The 24,887-nt window shown below is 34.3% G+C and overlaps 1 protein-coding gene across 33 annotated transcripts in view; it reads left to right on the forward strand.

Annotated features, from left to right (window-relative positions):
- Positions 1 to 24,887, forward strand: part of RIMS2 (regulating synaptic membrane exocytosis 2) — a gene marked incomplete at both ends in the record, with an annotated part of 602,684 nt that overhangs the window by 266,486 nt on the left and 311,311 nt on the right. For all 33 annotated transcript variants that reach the window (XM_081266168.1, XM_081266157.1, XM_081266187.1 and 30 more), the window contains one exon: positions 12,571 to 13,493. In XM_081266168.1, the coding sequence (XP_081122294.1) occupies positions 12,571 to 13,493 (923 nt within the window). The remainder of the gene's footprint in view (positions 1 to 12,570; positions 13,494 to 24,887) is intronic.

A 24,887-nucleotide genomic window follows, 5' to 3' on the forward strand; every position in this document is an offset into this window, starting at 1 on the left:
TCTTCACATTCTCTGAGGTGCATTTAGGCCTACTCAGCTGCAAGTTGATTCTATCCCACTGGAGTGTGGATCTCTACCTGGTACCTGAGTAGGTCTAGAGGCTCTGTCTGTGAACACTGACCTGGTAATAATAGCTGTGCTGTCTGAGTTTGAGGGACAGGTGATGGAGACAGTCCCTTAATTGGCAAGGCTGTTGCTGAGTCATATTTGAGTCTCATGTCTGTAGAGATCTGTATAGATATGGGGCAGGGTACCCCAAGACCACTTAAGGGTGGCAGTGATACAGACCAAACTCAAGTCTGTCCCAATAACATACAGGGTTCCACCTGATGCCATGTTTGAGGCTCTGTCTGTGACCTGGATAGAGGGTTCTTTGTTTCTTCCTGCTTGTGGGTAATCCCAACATTGAGCTTCAAGACAGAGAGAGTTCCTCTGTTAGTTTTCATGCCTTCTGCCAAGTGGGTGGAGTTTTACTGCCCATCTCTTTGTTGTTTGAGGTTGGGGCAGGGGTGTCACAGCAGTCACTTGACCATTTGGATCACATGGTTCTAGAGACTAAGACCATGGGTACTGGGGCATGTCATGAGGCTCTAATCAGCACTGGATTTCATTGTGGCAGACCTGATGCTGGTGTCAGGTCTAAGCCTGTACTTAATTTATTCTTTATCCCCTATATGAAGGCATCTCTGTCCAAGATGTGATGTATTGTTTAGAGTCAGGGAAGGGGATTTGTGGGGAACTCTTTCTCTTCCTACTTCTTCAATGGGTCTTTTCTTATTATAACTAAAACCAGGCATTAAAGTCTCTTACCTGGTTTTTTTTAGTTCTTGTGAAGATAGTTTGGTGCTTGAATATAGCTCTCTTCAAATTGGTCTGTCTAGGAGAGGATGGCTGGAGGATCTCAGCCACTATCTTGCTTCTCCCCCATGGTATTATTTTGAACCTTAAGTCATGCAGTCTTATGTGCACTTCAGCTAGTTTAACTTAGAACAATTCTAGACATCAGTGTTCTAGGGCTTTGGTAGGTATAATACCTTCTTTCTTAAGTCCTGTGTTTCCTACCTCATGGATGGAGCTACATTAAAATGTTTCTGGCCTTACTCTATTCCCTGTACTGTCTTAACCTTTGGGAAGTGAGCATAAGTAGTGATTCTCTTTCTTCTTACTCTTGGGAACAAGCTGCTGGGAGAGAGCATGCTCTGTCTTGTTTCAACCACAAGTTTTATAGGAGCATATCAGAAAATAAATGGTCTTGGACCAGTGTTCTCCATGCCCAAATGGACATGTCTCCATGATTCTGAGGCATGTTATTAGGAAGCCCAGTTTTTATAGAGATATTAACCAATTCTCCAATATTACAGTTTTGTTAGTAATACCAATAATACTTTGTCCAGCATCTGCTTCTTTCTTCTATTTGTAAGTTCGCTGAGAATTTGGGTGGGAAGTATTTTAATGTGAATTACTGTTAAAAAAAAAAAGCTGCTTGTTGCCATTGTTTGATATATATTGATTGTGGTTTGTTTGTTTGTTTGTTTGGTTTTTTTTTTTTTTTGGTACCAGGGAGTGAACCTAAGGGCACTGAGTCACATCCCCAGCACTTTTTATATTTTATTCTGAGACAAGGTCTTGCTAAGTTGCTTAGGGCTTCCCTAAATCGCTGAGGCTGACTTTGAACTTGTGATCCTCCTACATCAGGCTACTGAGCACTGGGATTCCAGGTGTGCACCACCATACCCATCGAGTATGGTTTATTATTTCTTTCTAGCCTTAAGTAGAACAAGCATAATGTCATAATTACCATGAAATTTAACATTAAACTGAAATCGTGTAATTTTTGTTGTCAGAAGACTTAGAATTCATTAAATGACTTTATACTGTAAAATTGGAATTACTTTAAGGAAACCATGTGATTTCAGCATATATAAGATCCCTAAAATGCTTACTTTTCACAAAGGAAAACCCAGTTTCCATAGAAACTGAGTGCATTAACATTACCATACTGGATAAGATAGTAGCAAAGGACTTTAGTGTCTCTATCACAGATTTGTATCAGCCAAGAAGATCTTAGTTGCAGGTAATAGAAAACTCACAACTTGAGATTTGCTTAAAAAAACAAAGAAAATTTGTTTACTTCACTGCAAGCTCTGGAAGTACATCTTGATTCTGGTGAGGATTGATTCTGAATCTCATGTAATATGACTCAAGACTCAAATTGCTTTGTATTTTTAATTTTTACTAACTTCATGTTGAATCCATTTTGGAAAAACTCCTTCCATCCCATCTAATTCATGGTCCTAATTTGACTTCTAGTAGCTGTGAGAATTATATGAACCCTTAATTATGAAACAAGAAATCTGTTTTTTTTGTGTGTGTGTGTGTGTGTGTGTGCTGGGAATTGAACCCAGGGCCTTGTGCATTCGAGACAAGAACTCTACCAACTGAGCTATATCCCCAGCCCCTATGAAACAAGAAATCTGTATCAAATAAATATCTGGAGAAGTTACTTGACTGGGCCAGATTAGTTTGTTGTGCTAATTATTGAACAGGGCTGGTACATACAGATTTAATCCAAATCATGGAGCTGAGAATAGACAAAATATTCTTTTCCTTTCAAGAAAGAAGAGAAATAGATGACAAAGAGCCAACAACACATATTCATTATAGTCGCTTCCAGAGTACATATCCTATTTTCTTCATTCATTAGTCGTTAAGTAACCTAAAATTTCACCTATTTTTAGCCTAACACATTTTCAGAGAATGGACATAAATTAAAGGTTAAGCAAGTAATTTCATAATGATTTTATTTTCTGTCATTTACTTTAAATATTGCTTCAGAAACTTTGCTATGTAAGTGACAAAAACACATAATTGATCTGGTGGAATTGATGTTAAAAGACATGTCCTCATTCAGAAGAAAATTATAGCTTCATTTAAAAAAATCTGAATACTTATCATCTTCATAGCCTCAGATATGCTTCCTAGTTGATATCCTCTTTTGATGTGGTATTTAATAAAAAATTGACATGTTAAGAACACTTGTTGAAATTTAACGGCTGTTTTTTTTTTTTTTTTTTTTTTTTTTAAACAAAGCTCAGACTCACCAGTGTTTTTTTGATCACATTCTGTCTCATGATCTTATTTAGGGCCTACCTCTTGCAAGCTTCACACTTTTAACCCCCCTCCTTGCACTAATACATTAACTGCAGAGGAACTTTGTGGAGGAATATGGGTGGAGAAGCTGGTAAGAGGCCAAGAAAGCTTTATTGAAGAGAGATTCACTTTAAAAATACAACAGAATTGTTAAAAAGAGGTGTTTTATGAAAGTTTTACTCTGGAATGCAGTGTTTCTTCACTTAGAAAAGATTGCTTGAAATTTCCATCATATTTTTTATTGCTTTTGTAATTTAGATAAGTAGATTTAGGGTTAACTTCTTAAGACTGGGATTGGAGTAAAAACAGTGGCATCCCAAGATATAATTATAAATTACTTTCAGCCACATTTGAAGACTATCTGCTAGAGTTAGTCCATTTTATAGTATTTTATTGGTAATAAAGAATAGAGGTATACAACTATATATCTTCCAGAGAATACATTGTGTACGTAAATAGTGAAGCTGATTAAAATGTAATTTGAAGCACTGCAATATTGGTATAGAGAGCTAAGGAAAAACCTGCCTATCATGCTGACATGCAAAATGTTAAGTGCTGTTTTCACTGTGTAATAAAGGACATTCTGTTCCTGAAAGACAAATTTGATTTCTTTAATTGATTTAATTGAGTCAGATCCGAAGGTACATCATACAGAAATAATTCATGTCAGTTCTTTCAGAGTTGTGTCCAGATATATAACATGCCATGTGGGTATTTACTGGCACATAAGCACATAGGAATTATTTAAGAAGCAAGCATATTTTTACCCAAATATTGGTATAATAAAAGTTCCCACATTTAAATAAAATATATTTTTTTAAAATTTGTTTTTGCTTTGTCCTAAGTGATCTGTATGATCTGGTTTCTATGAATTATCTTCTGAGAAAAAAATTTGTCTAGTAAGTGCTTTCTTGTACCTACCATTGTCTGCAATAATTCAACTTAGTTGTGTTCTGGTAAAGTTTAGAGGTAAGCTAATTGTCAGACCTAATGCTCTATTTTCCAAAGATTCTTTCTGTTCTCTTATCAAGAAACAGCTTTTCTTTATTTCCTTACATATCCCTATCTCAAACAATGATTTTTATTCCAGATATTTGGAAAAGTCACTCAAATTCTCAAACCACTCTTATAAAACAATAAAATATCACAAAAAGTATTCAGTAGCTGGGAGAATGAAGAGGTTGTACTATATTAAGATTTATGCATCAAAGACTCATCTTTTGCTAGTTCACCTGAGAGTGGTATTTTGGGTAATCTGTGAGTTTATTTTTCAAGGTAAAATACTAATAAGGAAAATAAGTTGTGTGTTATATTGTAGATAGGCTGTATAATTAGGTAAATAAAAATTACTTTTAACATACTGTAAAAACTGCCTTGCTTATGCATCTATATTTATGTACTAAGTAAATATTGAGTAACTTCTCTGTCCCAGTCATTGGAAAAACATGAAGAAAATGGTGATTGCTGCCTGTAAAATTTATATTTTAGCATGTGGCAACAGATAGTAAATGTTTCAGTTAAACAAATCATAACTAGAAACTGATAAGTGTTATGAAAATATTGAAAAAATAAAGCCAGTTAAGGGGATTAGGATTTAGAATGCATGGATTGGAAGAAAAGATTAAAGTGTTAGAGTGGTTAGGGTAGGCTTCCTTGAGAAAATGAGAGTCAAGGCCTGAAGAAGGTCTCTCCTGAAGACTACTAGAGGACATCTGTACTGCTGCTTGTAGGAACAGCATTCTAGGCAGGGGGAGCTGCTAGAGCAATGATTCTAGAGTGAGAGCATGTAGGGATGCCAACATGACTGGATCTGAGTGAACAGAGGGCACTGGGAGAGGACACCAGGAAGGAATGGGTGCCAGATCCCACAGAAATTTGTTCTTCATTGTAAGCAAAACTGGGAATTATTGCAGGATTTCCACATATTAGTGACTTACTGTGACATAAATTCTTGAAACTGTGTTGAACTGGACTGTAGGGGGATATAGAAGAAGCACGGAGACAGGTTAGGAAGATTTTGTGGTAATTCATATGGGAAATCATGGTGACTTCACCAGGTTTATACCAGCTTAGGTGGTAAGGAGTGCTTGGACTCTGGATATATTCTGACAATAGATACAGGGGGATTTCTTCATGAATTGGATGAGCAACTAGAAGGAACGAACTGCCTTTAACTAAGATAAAGAATCCTGCAGATACTTAAATCCATTCATATATATTTCCCACATTGTTACACACTGTATGATGATTTTTCCCATTAGGTAGATACATACTTAGGATAAAAGTTAATTATATAACAAATAATAAATGAATAATCTTAGTTTTAGTCTACAATAAAAAAATCTGTAAGTGGTGTTTTGGAGTTCAATAAAAGGAACTGCAATACTAAAAGAATATAAAGATGACAGGGCCTTTCACTGATGATCATGGGAAGTAGTTGTTAGCTAAACTTAAACTTCTTTCCTCTTCTGTTTATCCTATCTTGCTCATTGTATTTCTTGATATTATTCTCAATGAACCTTTCTTTACTGAGGATTGTTTCTAAGACTTAGTTAAAACACCTAAAAGAAGAGCAATAAAATAATTACTTTAGGTTTAAATCATCTTCTAGTACAGAATAGTTCCCAGTCTTCATGTCCATCTTTGACATAATAATTTTGAGAGAGATGGAGAGGTAGTTTGGGTTATTATGGAAAGCACCAATTGTGCACCTAGAGATTTGAATATTTAAGGCCTTCATCTTTCAGATATAAGTAGAAATAATTGTGAGTAATATAAAATTAACTTAAACTGGTATCTGATTTATAGAATTTTTATATACTTTATCAGTCAATGAGTATTAAAATTAAAATTCTCATAACACTTTTTAAGCCCCTCATTTGCTTCTTCTACATGTATTTGAATAAATAATTGTCTGAAATACCTATAAAGGGAATAAACAAAATATGTAAAAGTAAAAAGTTAAAAATGGGGAAAATAATCTTAAAAGGAGAATAAATAAAGTTTTGGAGGGTGATGGAGAAGGAAATTTGAGACCTTGAAAGTCAGTGGAGAGTGGAGGGAAAGCAGTAGTGTTATTAGAGATGTTAAAAATGAAAGTTGAGAATGGATAAATAAGAGGAGCAAGAAACAACGAGAATAGAGGAAGGCACTGGCCACAAAATGTGAACTAAAGTTGAAGGAACCACTACCAAGAGACTCATGGAGCTGGTGAAAGTGAATGTAAGGAAAAGTAAAAAGGAACAAATTTTGCTATTATTGCATCTACTGCAGTGCTGTTTCTGAAAATTTCTGGACTTATCAGCTTGGAAGAAATCAAAATATGCTTTGGGACTTTTTTTTTTCAGTTTGATGTGAACTGTGAACTCTAAATGACAATTAAATTTTATTCTTGCTTGGCATTCCTTTGAAAATGATCTGTATTTATTTTATTTTACTTTTTGGGTACCAGGGATTGAACCCAGGGGTGCTTAATCACTGGGCTACATCCCCACCCCTTTTTATTTTGTGAGATAGGGTCTTGCTAAGTTGTTTAGGGCCTTGCTCATCTTCTGAGGCTGACTTTGAATTCAAGATCCTCCTGCCTCATCCTCCTGCCTCAGCTGCCTAAGCCACTGGGATTACAAGCATGTGCCACCATGCCCATATTGCCTTTAATTTTCATTGCCTTTCTTTTTGAAGAATCTACAAGACTTTATTAGGAATCTCAGAGGTGAAAAAAAAAAGTCTTTCTCTCTCCACTTCCCCCATAGTCTTTGCAAAACCTACACTTAATTGTAGAAAGAAAATTTGTAGATGATTTCTGTACAAATAATTGAATGGTACAAGCACATATTCCTAGACTCTTATTGAAACTTGATATTTGGGAGACCAAAAAATAGCATAGTACTTTCATGTCTGTCCTCACACCTCAAACATTGGCCCTTTCTCAGTTTTATGAAAGTTAATTTGGAATCACTTAAATGTAGTTCTCAGAGGTGTAATATTAACATTTAGGTAATTGGTTTTTAATAGGGAGAAATCTGTCCTGTTTTCTTTTCTTCTTCTTTTAAAAATGACTGAAATGTCTAGGGCCATACCACCCTAAACTCCCTCATCTCCTCTCAATGACTGGGAGTGGTGAAATGCTAAGTGATAAATTAAAATAAACAAAACTTCATTTAAACTAAGTGTCTAACCAACTTCTTAGTTTATGGAACACATTATTTATATTAAATTTCCACATAAATGTTGCTTTTCCTTTGGGGAAATATTCTCTTTTTACTAAAAATTAAGAAATATATTATTGAATAATTACCAAACAGAATAGGCCTGTTAAACTGTCACCACCTTGTTTGTATTATCACTATACATTTTATGGCAAAAGCTGAGCAGCAGTATTATAAATAACATACACAATGAATTCTGTCATTTAAAAAGTACTGTAATTTATTATGAAAAAATGGTTTATAAATTTCTAAAGCTGCCAGTTTTAAGGATAGTGCCCAGAAATGCCTGGGATCTAGATTGCATTTTGTGTTCAGTATTGTGAACATTAATCAGCTAAGTACCATAATCCTTCTTACAGGGTACATTCTTATTTGACCTCGAGCTATATACAGCCACATAGTAACAGCATTAAAGAATAACCCTTTTCTTAACAGGCCCATCACTAGAGGATTTTATGGCTTCTTCCTTGAATGATTGTTGTTTCATGTGTAACTTTTTAATAATTGAGTTTTGAAATAAAATGTTTGTAAACAAGTAGATACTTTCAAATCATCTGATTAAGGATGGCTTCTATGATTTTGCTAGGGCTAGAAGGATTAAATGAAAGCACAGCCTGGCACAATGTTGATGTATTTTTGTCAACATGATGCTTCATGCTCGACAGATGTGAATTGGTTGAACAAAAGGTAAAAATAAAAATTTTAAATATTAATTGTGATGGGTAAAAACTGATCTATTTTATGGTTTTTTTGATAAATATAAATTGATTTTATATTTAAATGCTTTTTGTAGGAACTATAGGAATGCAATCTGTGTATTTCATATTTTATAGGAACGTATATTTCAAATTTTTGATGTACTGTGTTTAACAGCTTTCAATTTTAGAATTTGATTGCAATATTATGTTTAAACTATATGGTTAAAATTCTGTAATTTTATTAATGAAATATTATTTTCATTTATTTGGCATTATCCATGCTTTCTAAAGCTTTAATGAAGATTTTTAAAAAATTATTGATTCCTCAAGTGTACCTTATGTCCTTTTGTTTATAAAATGACAATTTTTAATGATCTATAGTAATAGAGGTTATGAGCAAGAGATTTTCATATAGGTAGTGCTTAATCAAAATAATATAAAATTTGAATTTGCAGAACTCAGTAATCTTGAAATTCTTCACTTTTAAACTCATTACAATTCTTTAAAATTACATGTATCTTAAAAAGTTAAAAGTATCTGCATATTAAAAACCAACGTTTTCATGTAATCTTTAACTGTCTTTATAAATGTTTGCTATTTTGTATTTTCAGGGATTTGGTGGTTATTTTTTCTAATAACAGTATCAATTATAGTTAACACAAACCAAATTGGTTAGCAAATATTCTAAGTATTAAATTGGAAATTACATATAAACATGATGAATTCATATACAAAATATAAACTGAAAATATCTTAGGGAAATTAGGAAAATGATTTTAATTGGTAAAGAAATTTCATATTTGGAATTTTCCCATCAGTTTGTATGATTTGGGGATATGGAATTTTACAGCTTAATTGATAGGCTTTCTACTGAAATATTATGCAGAGTCAGAAAAATATGGAGCATCTGGTGTGTTATATAGCCAGAATATTTTGAAATAGATTAAATAGTCCATATGACAAAAAGTATAAGCAATGAATAGAAATGCTACTCATTAGAGTTTGGATGTTTAATATGTAATTTTCTATTAACTTGTCCCAGTTAAGGTCATTATAATGTGTTAAAAGAAAATAGTTGTAATAATCCACATTTCAATAAAGAGAAGTAAGGTGAATGTATGTCAGGTAAATATAAAGCAATTATAAATATATAATGTTATTATATAAGAAAATAGGGTTTAATGGGATACATAGGAATGAAACTTAAGACACTATGTAGCATCACAAATACATTTTAGTTTAAAAAAACACAATTTTGGATTCTGTCTCTCACTTTCTCAGAAACAAATGGTGCATATTATGCTCATGTGTGCACAAGTGCATGTATACAAACGATGTTGTATCCTTGAAGGAGTGATATAAAACAACACTCTAGATGAATTGCTCGATTACTTTGAATTATGATTTGTGGGTTAAATACTGTTAACTGCCTTTATAAATCGTTAGAGTAATGTACAAATTATCATTTTTTAATTTATTAAATGTTTTTACCTGATAATAATAAATGCTAAGACTTATTTATAAAGGCCAGTAGCAACGATAGAGACTAGAGACACAGAACTTTAATTTTCATTGATTTTCTGTAGTTTCTGAAAATACTATAGGGTCTAAGAAACATAGAACTTTTAAAATATAAAGAAGAACAATTGATACAGTTCATCAGAATTATTTTGACAGAATATTTTAATATTTTAGAGTATTTGATGGCAGATAGTTTATTTTTGGGTAATCTTACAATGAAATCTTGCCTGGCTTCTGATATAGTTTTAGTATACCATAAGGTATTATACTTAAAAGTATATTTTAAAAGACCTATGTCCATTTTAAGTGATAGTGACTATAGTCATCCTAGGTTGAGATTTTAACCACTGTTCTATTTTTACTTAAATCCAGTACAAATCAGCATGTACAGTAAGATTCACATGCTTCAGGCAAATTTCATAATCTCTATGACACAGTGATTGCTGGATTTAATATGGAATTCAATTTTCCTAAGGTATAATTTTGGAAAATACATCTAATAGCTTGCCAGTGGCCAATTATTAATGTACTTTCTTTTGGAACTGAATTTTACAATAAGAAGCAAATCTTTCCTATTTATCAATAAAATAGAATACTCTATTATTAAAAACTTATTATATTCACTTTATACATTCTTTCAAAAATTCATACTATTTCCTAAGGTTAGGAATAAAAATTGTTTCTTTTTTTTCTTGATACTTCTATAACACTCAGTGCAATGTTAAATATATTACTGGCAATTTTTTTTAACAGCTTTAAGATTTCCAATAGGCAAATTAACTGGATGAAGTTGTGTTAGCATATTATGAGATCATAGTCACTAAGAAATGGAGGAGGGCTTTAGAATCATTCAGCTTCTTAAGATCAAGTATGGTGTCTTACTCGTTTCTATGTCCCTAGTCTATATTTTAATGTGTTATTCATTGTTTACCTACTATATGTTTGTTAAAATCACATATGAGTTAAGGTCTATAATCTATGTTTCTTCATTTTAAAGCACAGATTCCCTGAGATTAAATAGCTGTGTTGGTTCAAATAACTGGTTAATAATAACAGTAGGACTAAGAAATGCAAATTTCTTAACTCTAGTGTTCTTTTCATGATATTCTATTACTATGCAAGCCATTTGTAAAAAAAAAAAAATATGACCAAAGTAAAACAAACGGTGCATATTATGCTTATGTGTGCACAAGTTCATGTATACAAACGATGTTGTATCAGTTAATACTATAATATTTTGGGGTTCGTTTTGATCTTAAATTTTAAACTCTAAGAGTCTATAGTTTTATGTAGCAATTGTAACCTAATTTTTTTTTATTAAATTCTATATGTTTTATATGTAATTATTCATATAAATCATATCCACTTGCTTAATTATAAAACAATTAGGGTACTGGTTAGTTCCTTCATTTATTACAATTCCTTTTCCTTTAAGGTTCCATGATAATCTGTCATGGCTTTGCATTTATGTGAGATTTGAAAGGTGTAATAAATAAATGTTATTGTCAAACAGTAGTTTTTGGTAGACAGATAGACAGAATGCAAAATCTAGGGGAGCTCCTGTTAATTGGCCACCACACACTAGGCCACTGAGATCATTGGGGGAAAATTTCCAAAGTCTTTAGAGATATCAGCAAATTTCTAAGGTCCATATTGCAGACCCTTATTTTGGATCCCTTGGGATTAATTTCCCTGACCTTCATTCTTCTAGCCCATTCAGTCTTCATGTAGCTCTGATTCCTGTATTAAAACCTTTCTTACTGGAAAAACCAGTTTTCACTAATGAACCCTTATGGATAAAAAAATTGGCAGACTGTATTCCAGATATGAGAGAAAGGGGATTCAGTAGCAAAAGGAAGACTTTAAAAGTGAGTGCTGATTTTGCTAGGTTGAGTCATTCCACTCTATTCTTCTTCTAATCTTGCTTTTAGACCTCTCTGGTCTCTGCCCCACCCCACCAAAGTCAAACTGACAATCAAGTTGTTGAATCTTGGTCATCAAACTGGCCCTACTCTGACATTTTTTTTGTTTGTTTGTTCATGTCCAAGAAAAATCCTCACGACAGTTTTTCTAAACTTTTTGTCTCATTTTCAGGATTCCAATCCTATTGTTTCACATAGCTAGTTGTAGATATTATCTGAGTTCATACTAGAGAAGAGGACAGTGTGAATATTTTGTTGACAGAATACCATGCATTATTAACTATATGTAGGTTATACCAATGTTAGAGAGACATATTGGAAACAGTAAAAATTCTCTTCCTTTGAGACTATAAGGGAATATGAAGGTCATATATGAAGATGAAGTAGAGAAGTATCACTAAGCAGGCATTAATCTTATTGAAGATGAAATAAACATTAAACTTATTGAAGATGAAGTAAATTTCTGAATCCTAGGGTTTTTTTTTATGAATAATTGTTGGTGTTTATTTAAATTACTTATCTCAAAAAAGAGATGGAAACATAATGTTATGATGAAAATTTAGATTAACCAATAATAGGAGTGATATAGGTGATGAATGAAAAATGAATTTTAAGAACTAGCAGTTAATGTTAGAAAGTATTCAACTCTGGAGGCAAGTCAGTTCGACTTCATTACATTTCCAGATGAAAGTGACAGAATAGAGAGAATGGAAGGAATGTTTTTCTAAGCTGTTGATAATTAGGGGATAGCTAATGTGTAGCAAGACAAGCAAAGAAGTTAAAATAAATACTGTTTTACAGCAGTAGAATAGGAGATTGATTATCTAATTTCAGAACATAGTATATTTCATATATATTTTTTTGGTCATTTAATAACCACAACAAAATATCTTTGAATGACCTATTTGAACTGAATCAAATTAATCTTACTAAAACTTATTTTGGTATATTTTTAAAATTAAAAAAAAAGGTCAAAAGATTCATTTGAATTTATCCATCAACTTGGCAGTGAATCAGTAAAATATAAAATTGTTTAACTGTTTTCTTCTAATTGGACTTTTGGCTACTTAGGAAAAGAAGTCCATCGGTGTCCAGAGATCAGAATAGAAGATACGACCAAAGGGAAGAAAGAGAAGAATATTCGCAGTATGCTCCTTCAGACAGCGCAATGCCCAGATCTCCATCAGACTATTCTGATAGACGATCTCAACTTGAACCTCAGTTTTATGAAGAATCTGATCATTTAAATTACAGGGATTCCAACAGGAGAAGTCATAGGCATTCCAAAGAATATATTGTAGATGATGAGGATGTGGACAGCAGAGATGAATATGAAAGACAAAGGAGAGAGGAGGAGTACCAGGCCCGCTACAGAAGCGATCCAAATTTGGCCCGTTATCCAGTAAAGCCACAGCCCTATGAAGAACAAATGCGTATCCACGCTGAAGTGTCCCGAGCACGGCATGAGAGAAGGCATAGTGATGTTTCTTTGGCAAATGCTGAACTAGAAGATTCCAGGATTTCTTTACTAAGGATGGATCGACCATCAAGGCAAAGATCCATATCTGAACGTAGAGCTGCCATGGAAAATCAGCGATCTTATTCAATGGAAAGAACTCGAGAAGCTCAGGGACAAAGTTCTTACCCACAAAGGACCACAAACCATAGTCCTCCTACCCCTCGGAGGAGTCCAATACCCATTGATAGACCAGACATGAGGCGTACTGACTCACTAAGGAAACAACACCTAGATCCCAGCTCTGCTGTGAGGAAAACAAAACGGGAAAAAATGGAAACTATGTTGAGGAATGATTCTCTCAGTTCAGACCAGTCAGAATCAGTGAGACCACCACCACCAAAGCCTCATAAATCAAAGAAGGGTGGGAAAATGCGCCAGGTTTCATTGAGCAGTTCTGAGGAGGAGTTGGCTTCCACACCTGAATATACAAGTTGTGATGATGTTGAGATTGAAAGTGAGAGTGTAAGTGAAAAAGGTAAGCTCTCTAATCACATTTCCCTGTAATTGCTCACACAAGAGTTTTCTTTTCAGATTGTATTTTGGAATAAACACTTAATAGTTAGATATTCTTCCCTTTATATCAAGTCTTTTAGTGGTGTTGGTCATGTGAAGAAAATCTCAGGTTATAAAAAGTGAGTATCTTCCATGTTCACGAATATCCTATGTTCATGTATAAGAAAAAAGTCTGTTTTGTTAAAACCCCTGTCCTGCTTTGTTTCCGGAATTTTTCTTGCATCACTTGATGGCATATTTTAAAAATATCTATTAGCTGTTGTTTAAAAATAACATTTTTTTGTGTGTCTATAAAAGTAACACTGTGTTCAATATAAAATATTGAAAACTTTCCTGAAAATGTGAAGAATAAAATTCGAGTTATTCATGTTTTTTTCTTCCAGATACAACCACTGTTAAACTTTTGTCATATTTTCTTTCTTGTGTTCCTATGCATGTATAGTTTATATGTTTATAAAATTGGTATCATACTGTGTATAATTTTTTATCCTGATTTTTTTCAATTGATATCCTTTTCTTCAAACTATTAGATAGTCTTTAGAAATCTGTTTTAAATCACTGCACTAATGCTTGATCTTAAGAATGTATCCAAAACTAAATATTGCAGTTGCTTCCAAATGCTAGTATTAAATAATGTTACAATGGTTATCTCCATATATATATATATATATATATATATATATATATATATATATTCATATATATATATATTCATTTCTGAGTATTTAAAACTATATGTATTTGGACTTTGAATTTTTTAAAATCTTTAATTCAGATTTCTAGATTGCTTTCCAGAAAAGTTGCAATATTCTCTGCTACCATCAAATATGCTTATGCTTTTGCTCTGAATGCACCAGATCTTTTTAAACTAAATAGGCCACAAAAATGCTCTTTATTAGCAGAATGGAATTCATTTACCTTAATTTAAATTTGATTGTGAGGTTGAATGTTTCAATATGCTTATTGGTGTTTGATATCTTCTGTGAATCATCTTTTCATTCCTTTATTCCTTTGGTCCTTCTTCTTATTGGGTATTAATTAATTTTTCTTATTGACTTTTAAGAACTTTTATATATTAGAATTTTACCTCATCTGAGTTATTTTTTTCCAAATTTACTTCCTACTTCAATTTTTATCTGCTAATTTTCTTTGGTTATTTGCAAATATTGAATTTAGTATAGCTAAACCTTTGTATATTTGTTGATTTTTTTCTCATTATTTTCATCCTTAGAATTCTTTATTCTTCCCCAAATCAGTTAAATATTTAGGTGTATATTTTGCCAACTTTTTTCTTAAACATTAACTTTTTAATCTTTCTGGTTTTATTTTGGTGTGTGACATGATAACTACCAGATGGTGAGTATCTAACACAAATTGCTTGTACCAATCCCTGCCTCATCCTCCCCTAACTTTATCATAATATTTGGTCTGTAGCTCATTTCTTATTTGTAAGAATCAGGAAGAATCAAATGGAATTCAGGAAGGCAGATAGATATGATATTAATATAGTAATAAAACTAATTAGAAAAAACAAGAGTAGTTCTCATTCTGAACTAAAAACAGAAAATCAATTTTAAAAATAATTAACAAGAAATGAGGGGACCTGTGGGAAGAATCATAAAGTTTTATTGGATAACATAAAGGAAGATGTGAGTAGAGAAGTTCATTTTATGTTCCTAATTAGGAAAACTAAAAACTACGAAGATGCATGCCAAATAATCTTTTGGGGTTAATAACATTCTAGCAATGATTCCAGTTGGACCCTTGGGGTATCTTACTTTCTAAAGTTTATATGGAAGGAAAAACACTGATAAGAATAGCTAAGAGTAGTCAGGAAGAACTCACTTGACCAGATATTAATAAAATAACAATAATTGAAAGTGTGTTATTGATAGAAAATTCAGCAGATCAGTGGAATTTTAGTATAGAATATTAAAAACTAATAAAAGGATAAAAATATAAAAGGTGCCACAATTCAAGGAGAAGGAGATAGTTATACAATAAATAGACTGAGAAAAATGTACATGAAGTTGAAGAAATCAAATTATAAACTTATTGTACACTTCTTGCATTAAAATGTTATAAAAATTTGTGTCTTGAAATATAAATATCTCAAAAACTAGTAGATGTTAGTTTTATGGAGTATATAGGAATTTTATTTTCCATATGCTGCAATATTTCCTTAAGTACACTTAATAATTTTTAATTTGATCATTTTTCATGTTTTTAGAGTTATAGATACTAATTGATTAAAAAAAGATAATTTTGTTATTTCTGATGGGTTGGGTTTGATTCCTTCTGGTAGTATTTTATTATAATTTGCTAAAACTAATACTTTTATTTTACTAAGTAAAAATGTATAAATGATGCAGAGATATATCAATACAGTACTTGAAAAAATTTTATGTGTGGTAGCCTTTTAAATATTTATACTTTGTTTTAGGATTCTGAACTATCCACTTATAAAAATCTCACGAAAATTCGTACATAAAGAGTTCTTTATGAATTATATTCAAATCCTATGTGATACTAAAAAACTGAGACATTTATCAAGTAGGGAAACATGCCACTTACATCTGTGTTCTCCCCTAATTTGAACTTCAAAGAGACACTCTTGGAGATAGTCGTCCTCTTTCTCATCTATCTAATAATTTGTTTCTCAGTGTATAATTTCTGCTAATGTGCATTTTCTAGGCATAGATATGATTTTCACATTTGAAAGAAGGAACCTGAATAAAAGTAATCTTTTCATATTCAATATATCTCCAATAGTAGAATTCAGTGAGGAGAAATTGCAGCTGTTAAGAGACTGGAAATTATGGGAAAGAAAATAATGTATGTCATATCTAAACTTTTCATCATTATAGTAGCATTTAAAATTATTTGTGGAAAAAGTATCAGTCTAATTTGAGAGTAAGCTACTTTTAATATCTAATATTTTTATTCATAGGCATATTGGGATTTAACTAATGTTTAACATTTCTTCTGAATAATTAAGGAATTTCATTTGTACCAAACACATTTTTTCCTTGTTTATTTATATGTGGAAGCATCATTCTGATGAGGACAAGCCTGCTTTTGAAAGATAATTGTCCTTTTGTTTTGTTATCCCTAGGCTAGATAACTACAAAGAAAGTGTTCTAACACTCAGATATCTTTTTCATTATCTTTACTTTTTTGTTCCTTTTCATTTTTTATGTATATTCTTAAAAATGGACAGTGGAAATTTGGATCAAGTAATCTAATTTGAAAATATTAATCAACTCTCTATAGATAGTACCAGTCAGTACTATCATTGCAGAAGGATTCTTTCGAGGCCCTAGTATCTTATAGCTTCTGTTTACTACTTAGCAGGATCTTCTGTTCTTTAAATAATAAAATTCCATTGACAATCTGCAGCAAGCTTATAGATCACTTAACTTAAAACCTTCTTTCCTCTACTGTTCTTTTGGCTCATCTAATTTTTAGTTTCAGCTTCATTGGTGAATTGGTGGCTTTGGCTCTTTTATTATACATGTCATTTTGGATGTATTTCATTATTTTAAATATACATATTTCACTCATATTTGAAATCAGTGTCATTTTGCTTACTATATTCTGATAAATTATGCTGATATTACAGTCCATGAGTGACTTGGCCATTATTTGTGTAAGAGTAACAGGGGTATGTAATAGGAAGTTTTGGAATCTAAGAAATCAAATCCTGGGTGTGTTATTGTCTCAAAGCATTTTAACTATTCTAAGTCTGTTTCCTTACCTATAAATCTGTAACTCAGAATAGCCTTGTTAGTTTTTGATAATTGTAGGGACCAAATGAGCCACTCTCTCTTTTTTTTCTACACATACTCACATGTACATTTTAAGTATCAGGCATTCACATCATTTTTACATTATTTATTTAACATTTTGTAATAGTCAAGACTTTATTAGACAACTCTAAAGAAATTTGGATGGAAAAATATAATTTTGGTCATGTGGACTGTGGTCATTCGTGTGATTTTCTCCTCTTTCAGAATCTGCTCCATGTTGAACCTCCTATTTCCAGGCTAAGAAGAATATACCTTTTAACTGTTGAAGTATAATTTTGAGATGTAATGCAATGTCTCACTAAAAACTAAGCATCTATTTACTTGTTGTCTGACAAGTACTTTTTTAGGGTCTCTTATTTACAAAGTGTGGGATTAGATACAGTGGAGAATGTAGAGATGAATAACACATTCATTCTACCCTCAAAAAATTGAAAGATTAAAATAATATTAGTATAAGGTAATTATACTGTAGGAATTATATGACTTTAGAAGAAAAAAAGACATTTGTTATATCCACTGATATTTTGAGAACTATATGTCTTGAAACACTTATCTTTCAACAATGTGATGCAATTCCTGTTCACATTGTTAAAATAATCATTTCTCTATACCTTGTGTTGGTTTAGGAGATGACAAACTGTGATCTTTCTCTCCCCCCGCCCTCTCTATTTTTGCTTTGAGGGTTATAGAAGGAGACAAGGTTTAGATTGCTGATGTCATATTATCTTTGAATTTAAATATTAGATGTGCTTCTCAAATTTTAAAATGTTTTTCATAAAAACATAAAAAAGCTTTATAAATTACTGTTGACTTTATAATTTTATTTATGATTTCCTTATTGAATGATCCTTAGTGCTGTTGATATTGGAGTTGGATAATTGTTTTGTGAGGCTGTCTTGTGCATTGTAAGGTGTTTAGCAGAATACCTACTAGGTAACCAGGAGCACTCCATTCCCAGTTGTTATTTAACTCCCGTGGAGCAGAGCCCCCTGGCCCTGACCCCACCTACAATCTCTACCCTCTCCACTTGTCCTTCTCCCCTCTTTGCTCTCAGAACCAATTAAAAAAAATTTTAAAGTGTGAACTAAAATATAGTAGAAAATATCAGAGAAATACTTAGTAAGGATAATATATATATATATATATATATATATATATATATACAAACACATACACTCTATAGTCCTACAGTGTAAAACATGCAGTTAGCTCTGGGTGTCTGCACAGTGCAGTGTGTGTGTGTGTGTGTGTGTGTGTGTGTGTGTGTGTGTGTGTTTGTGGTGGGGGTATTCCCAGGACTCCTGGTAGATACCCAAATCTGTGGATGCTCAATTCCCTATATAAAATAGTATAGTATTTGTATATAAGCCATGAAATTCTCCTGTATGTTTTGAATAATCTCTAGGCTGCTTATAATACCTAATATCATGTAAGGTACTATGTAAATTGTTATACCGTATTGTTTAGTGAATAACTGTCAAGGATGAAACATTCTGTACATGTTCATTATAGACACAGATATTTTAAAAACTATTTTCCATCTGCAGTTGGGTGAATTCATGAGATAGAACCTGTGCATACAAAAGACTGACTGTATTTTATACTGTGGATCATAGCCAAAATGTTTTAAAGATACTCCCTTATGTTAGAATTTTGTGACTTACTTCATATCAGTGTTTCTTGTCTTGCTCACTCCTTTTAGACCTAGAGACTGATTTAGAAATGATGTTTAATGATTAATGGCTAATTAATATATTTTACCATTTTTTTTTCTTTTTTGATTCTTCTGGGAATTTAACCTAGTACCTCACTGTAGTAGTCAAGCAATATACCAATGACCTACATTCCCAGGCCCAATTGATAAATTGAAGATACCATACTTTTCTTTATTAGATATATTTTAATCTTAACATTGTAATGCAGTGTAGTCTTTTCACCTTATTTACACAGTCACATTGTCAGTTATTTTCCCAACTGCACAAACGATATTCAATACCACCTTTTTAAAGCATGAAGATACATTTTGGAGAGTTTTATTGCTTTGTGTTTCAGGGCCTACTCTGATTGATTTCACCTTGTTGTTGCAGGCCTTTATGGTTTCTTTGTAAAATTTTGAGTAGTAATTGGGCTAGCAAATCCAAGTATACATGCATATAGTCTTCTAAACTATAAAGTTTAGAAGTCTGAAATGTTTGATTCAAATATTAGAGTATTGAAAGTGGCACAACATATTTTTATTTATCTTGAGGAGTTGGGGGAGTAGAGATGGGAGAGTGGGACAATTTGGAGAAAATTCCCAGAATAGAAAGAAGAGAAGACAGACTGCATACCTTCCAGAGAGAAACATGAATCTTAAGATACTAAAAACAAACCCTAGAGGTATCAGCTTTATATTTGCCTAGGTTTCGATATCAGTTATCAATGGTGAAATTTATCCCCTTGCATAATATCAGGTTTCTTGTAATCTTTAATTACTAGATTTACTGTACGTGATTATAAAGCAAATAGACTATTGAAACAATAGTATAGGGGATCCAACATGGCGGCCGGCGAGGAAGCAGCACTTTCAATATCTCCACATTAACGGGATCAGAAAGACCCATTAAAACAGCTACATTCTACCTACTGAGGAACTTCTAGCAAAATTCCGTTAAAAGGAGACCTGCCGGGAATTAGTAAGTTTATTAGAAGTGACAGTTTGTCCCAGACAAGTGAATCTTGGCCAGCCACGCAGGCACAGAGGTCCAATCCCGCGACCACCGGCCGCTTCTACAAGCGGCCGGTGACCCGGAGCCGTGCGGCGAGAAGGGTCCCCGGCCAGCCGGCAGACAGCCCCCGACATCCCGGCTCTCCTGGCGGCCCTGCTCTCACTCTGCGAACGGCCACCCCGCCCGCCCGGCTCTTAGCCACGTGGGTGCCGCCTGCCTGGCTCTACAAGCGGCCCCCAGCGGCCCGGCGCAGCAAGAAGGGTCCCCGCCTGGCCCGGCAGAGGGCCCGCACCCTCCCGGCTCTGCTAACGGCCCCGCCCACCCGGCAAACGCCCCCCCCCCCGACGACGTGAAGGGAATCTAACCAAGCCTTTATGAAATAGTGAACTGGGAACTAAAACCAGAGATTGTGTCAGACCAGAGACAAGCCAGTTCCACCCCTCCCTTCGGACACTCCGGCAAGGAGCCAGGGGCCCGCCATAGCAGAGAGGGGAAGTCACCAAAGTTCGGCCAAAGAGATTCCTTCCCAGCGGAATCTACTTTAGCAGGTGTATGACTCCTACCCACATCAGATACAAACAACCGGGAAACTTCAAAATCTCTCTGTGGGCGTGACCGTAAGGGCCAAAGGACTCTCGGCCCCCAACTCCCCCTACTGCCAGTGACGTGGGCGTGACTGTAGGGGCAGAGGGAAGCAGAGAAGACTCCCCACCCCCAACTCCCCCAACCGCCAACTGAGAGGGCTTGATGGTAGGGGCAGAGGGAAACAGAGGACACTCCAGACCCCCAACTCCTCCTACCGCCAGCGGAGTGGTCCCTCAGATTGTAGGGGCTGAGGGAAGCAGAGGGGATCCTCAACCCCCAACTCCCATTTCCACCAGCGGCGACACCAATGGTCTTAGCCGCCAGATTCCGAAGGTGTGCCCACCAAAGGGGTCCGGAAAAATTAAACTATTGACTCCCAGACCACAGCTCCACAGCACTGGGGCTTAGATGAATGACAGAGAGAGTGCTCAGTCGTTAGGGAAATAGAGCACTCGGTGGGGCTGGAAGTGTAACCAAATCCTTGGGGAACTGCCTCCGGTGAGCAGGACCTGGCTGGCTGGCAGAAGGAAGGGGAGGAGGGGCCATAGAAGTGAAACGGCTCTGGACCAACAGGATTGAGAGACTCCCAGGAGCCGCCTTACAGGGATTGCTGTTGACACATTGAGGGCAAAACTCAGCCTGGAGGGCACAGCTTTGCCTTCGGGAAGAGAAGAAAATGGATCTCTAAGACCTAATTTTATCTTATTTCATTTTATTTTTTTCTCTCCCTTTTTCCCTCTCTCTCTTCCCTTCCAAGTTTTATTGTTCTTTCCATTCTCCTCTATGCTATCTATCTCCCTCTCCTTCTTTCTTTTCAAGAGCACCTTCCTTCCCCTTCCCCCCAACTTTCATCCCAAGCATTATGTCCTCCATTTCGTGTAACTGTCTAGATGCAAATAGGTGAATGTTTCGAGGACGTCTATAGTGCTCCTAAATACTGAGCTTCTACCAACACCCTGATCCAATCGATGGTTAGTATCCCCCTTCAGTAGAGCAATCTTCTAAAGTAGCCAAGACATACTAACCCTTATACCTGCATAGCACCTAAAGTCCTAAGAACAAAAAACAAACCACTATATGCATAAAAATCTGGAAGCCCTTTATAAATTGAATGAAGCAGCTCTAAAGTACAATAAAGCCCAACATCTATAGGCATAATCTCCCACCACAAAGGAGAGACAACAGAGATAAACAAAGCCAAAACAAATGTATAGGAGAAAGCAGTTACAAAGCCGTCAAACAGAGCTGGAAAGTAATGTGAACAACATGAAAAAACATTGGAAAAAAGGATTACAGATAATGCAGGACAACTTAAATCTATAGGAGGACCTAGAAGCATCCGAAACATGGACAGGGAAAGAAATCAAGGCATACCTCACTCAGATGGAACGGAATGTTAGAGAAGACATGAGACAGCAAGTCTAAGAATTGAAAGTATATTTTGAAAACGAACTAAACAAACAAATTCAAGCTGCAAAGAACGAGCTTTACCAGGAGATAGAGATCTTAAAAAAAAACCAAACAGTAATTTTAGAAATGCAAGAAACCATAAACCAGATTAAAATGCTAACGAGAATATTACAAATAGACTAGATCAAGTAGAAGTCAGAACATCAGATAATGAAGACAAAGTTTATCAACTTGAAAAGAGTATAGTCAACACTGAAAAGATGCTTAAATCTCATGAGCAATCTATCCAAGAGATATGGGATCTCATCAAAAAAACAAATTTGAGAGTCATTGGGATAGAAGAAGGCACAGAGGTTCAAACCAAAGGAAGGCACAACCTATTAAATGAAATAATCCTAGAAAACTTCCCAGAGATGAAAGATGGAATGGATTGCCAAATCCTGGAAGCCTACAGGACCCCAAACATCCAAAACTGTAATAGACCAACTCCAAGACATATAATTATGAAGATAGCCAACATACAGAACAAGGAGAGAATATTAAAAGCTACGAGGGAAAGGAGGCAGATTACATTCAGGGGTAAACCAATTAGGTTAACGGCTGATTTTTCATCACAGTCTTTGAAAGCGAGAAAATCCTGGAACAATGTATTTCAAATGCTGAAAAATAATGGTCTCCAACCAAGAATACTGTATCCAGCAAAATTAAGCTTCAGATTTGACAATGAAATTAAAATCTTTCACGATAAACAAAAGCTAAAAGAATTCCCAGCCAGAAAACCAGCACTGCAAAGCATTTTGGGCAAAATTCTACAAGAAGAGGAATGAAAAAATAGTGCCCAAAACCAACAGCGGGAGGTATCTCAGTAAAGGGGGAGGGAAAAAAAACCAAAAAGTAAAAACTAGCCAAACTAAAATAAATAAATAAATAAACATGACTGGAAGTACAAATCACGTTTCAATTGTAACCTTAAATGTTAATGGACTAAACTCACCAATCAAGAGACACAGGCTAGTAACCTGGATCTAAAAAACAAACCCAACAATATGCTGCCTTCAGGAGACTCATATGATAGGAAAAGACATACACAGGCTGAAGGTGAAAGGTTGGGAAAAATCATACCACTCACTTGGCCCTCAGAAGCAAGAAGGAGTGGCCATACTCATATCGAATAAAATCAACTTCAAACCTAAGTTAATCAAAAGGGATAAAGAAGGACACTATATCCTGTTAAAAGTAACTATCCACCAACAAGACATAACAATTATCAATTTATATGCTCCTAATAATTGTGCAGCAACGTTCATAAAACAAACTCTCCTCAAGTTCAAGAGTCAAATTGACCACAACACAATAATTATGGGTGACTTTAACACACCACTCTCACCATTAGACAGATCCTCCAGACAAAAGCTGAATAAAGAATCTATAGAACTCAATGACACAATCAATAACCTAGACTTAACCAACATATATAGAATATATCAACCATCATCAAGTGGATACACGTTCTTCTCAGCAGCACATGGATCTTACTCAAAGATAGATCATATATTATGCCATAGGGCAACTCTTAGTAAATATAAAGGTGTGGAGATAATACCATGCACCATATCTGATCATAATGGAATGAAACTGGAAATCAATGATAAAAGAAGGAAGGAAAAATCCAGCATCACATGGAAAATAAACAATATGGTACTGAATGATCAATGAGTTACAGAACACATAAAGGAGGAAATAAAAAAATTCTTAGAGATAAACGACAATTCAGACACAACATACTGGAATCTATGGGACACAATGAAAGCAGTTCTAAGAGGGAAATTCATTTCCTGGAGTTCATTCCTCAAAAAAAGAAAAAAACTACAAATAAACGAACTCACACTACATCTCAAAACCCTAGAAAAGGAAGAGCAAAACAACAGCAAATATAGCAGAAGACAAGAAATAATTAAAATCCGAGCGGAAATCAACGAAATCGAAACCAAAAAAAAAACATTGAAAAAATTGATAAAACTAAAAGTTGGTTCTTTTAAAGAATAAATAAGATCGACAGACCCTTAGCCATGCTAACAAAGAGAAGAAGAGAGAAAACTCAAATTACTAACATACGGGATGAAAAAGGCAATATCACAACAGACACTACAGAAATACAGAAGATAATTAGAAAGTATTTTGAAACCCTATATTCTAATAAAATAGAAGACATTGAAGACATCGATAAATTTCTTAAGTCATATGAGCTGCCCAGATTGAGTCAGGAAGACACACATAATTTAAACAGACCAATAACAAAGGAAGAAATAGAAGAAACCATCAAAAGACTACCAACCAAGAAAAGCCCTGGACCGGATGGGTATACAGCGGAGTTTTACAAAACCTTCAAAGAAGAATTAATACCAATACTTTTCAAGCTATTTCAAGAAATAGAAAAAGAAGGAGCTCTTCCAAATTCATTCTATGAGGCCAACATCACCCTGATCCCAAAACCAGATAAAGACACTTCAAAGAAAGAAAACTACAGACCAATATCTCTAATGAACATAGATGCAAAAATCCTCAATAAAATCCTGGTGAATAGAATACAAAAGCATATCAAAAAAATTGTGCACCATGATCAAGTAGGATTCATCCCTGGGATGCAAGGTTGGTTCAATATATGGAAATCAATAAATATTAGTCACCACATCAATAGACTTAAAGATAAGAACCATATGATCGTCTCGATAGATGCAGAAAAAGCATTCGACAAAGTACAGCATCCTTTTATGTTCAAAACACTGGAAAAACTGGGGATAACAGGAACTTACCTCAACATTGTAAAAGCTATATATGCTAAGC

Source organism: Spermophilus citellus (genome assembly GCF_964194105.1).
Source record: "Spermophilus citellus genome assembly, chromosome: 14".
NCBI classification, from domain to species: Eukaryota; Metazoa; Chordata; class Mammalia; order Rodentia; family Sciuridae; genus Spermophilus; species Spermophilus citellus.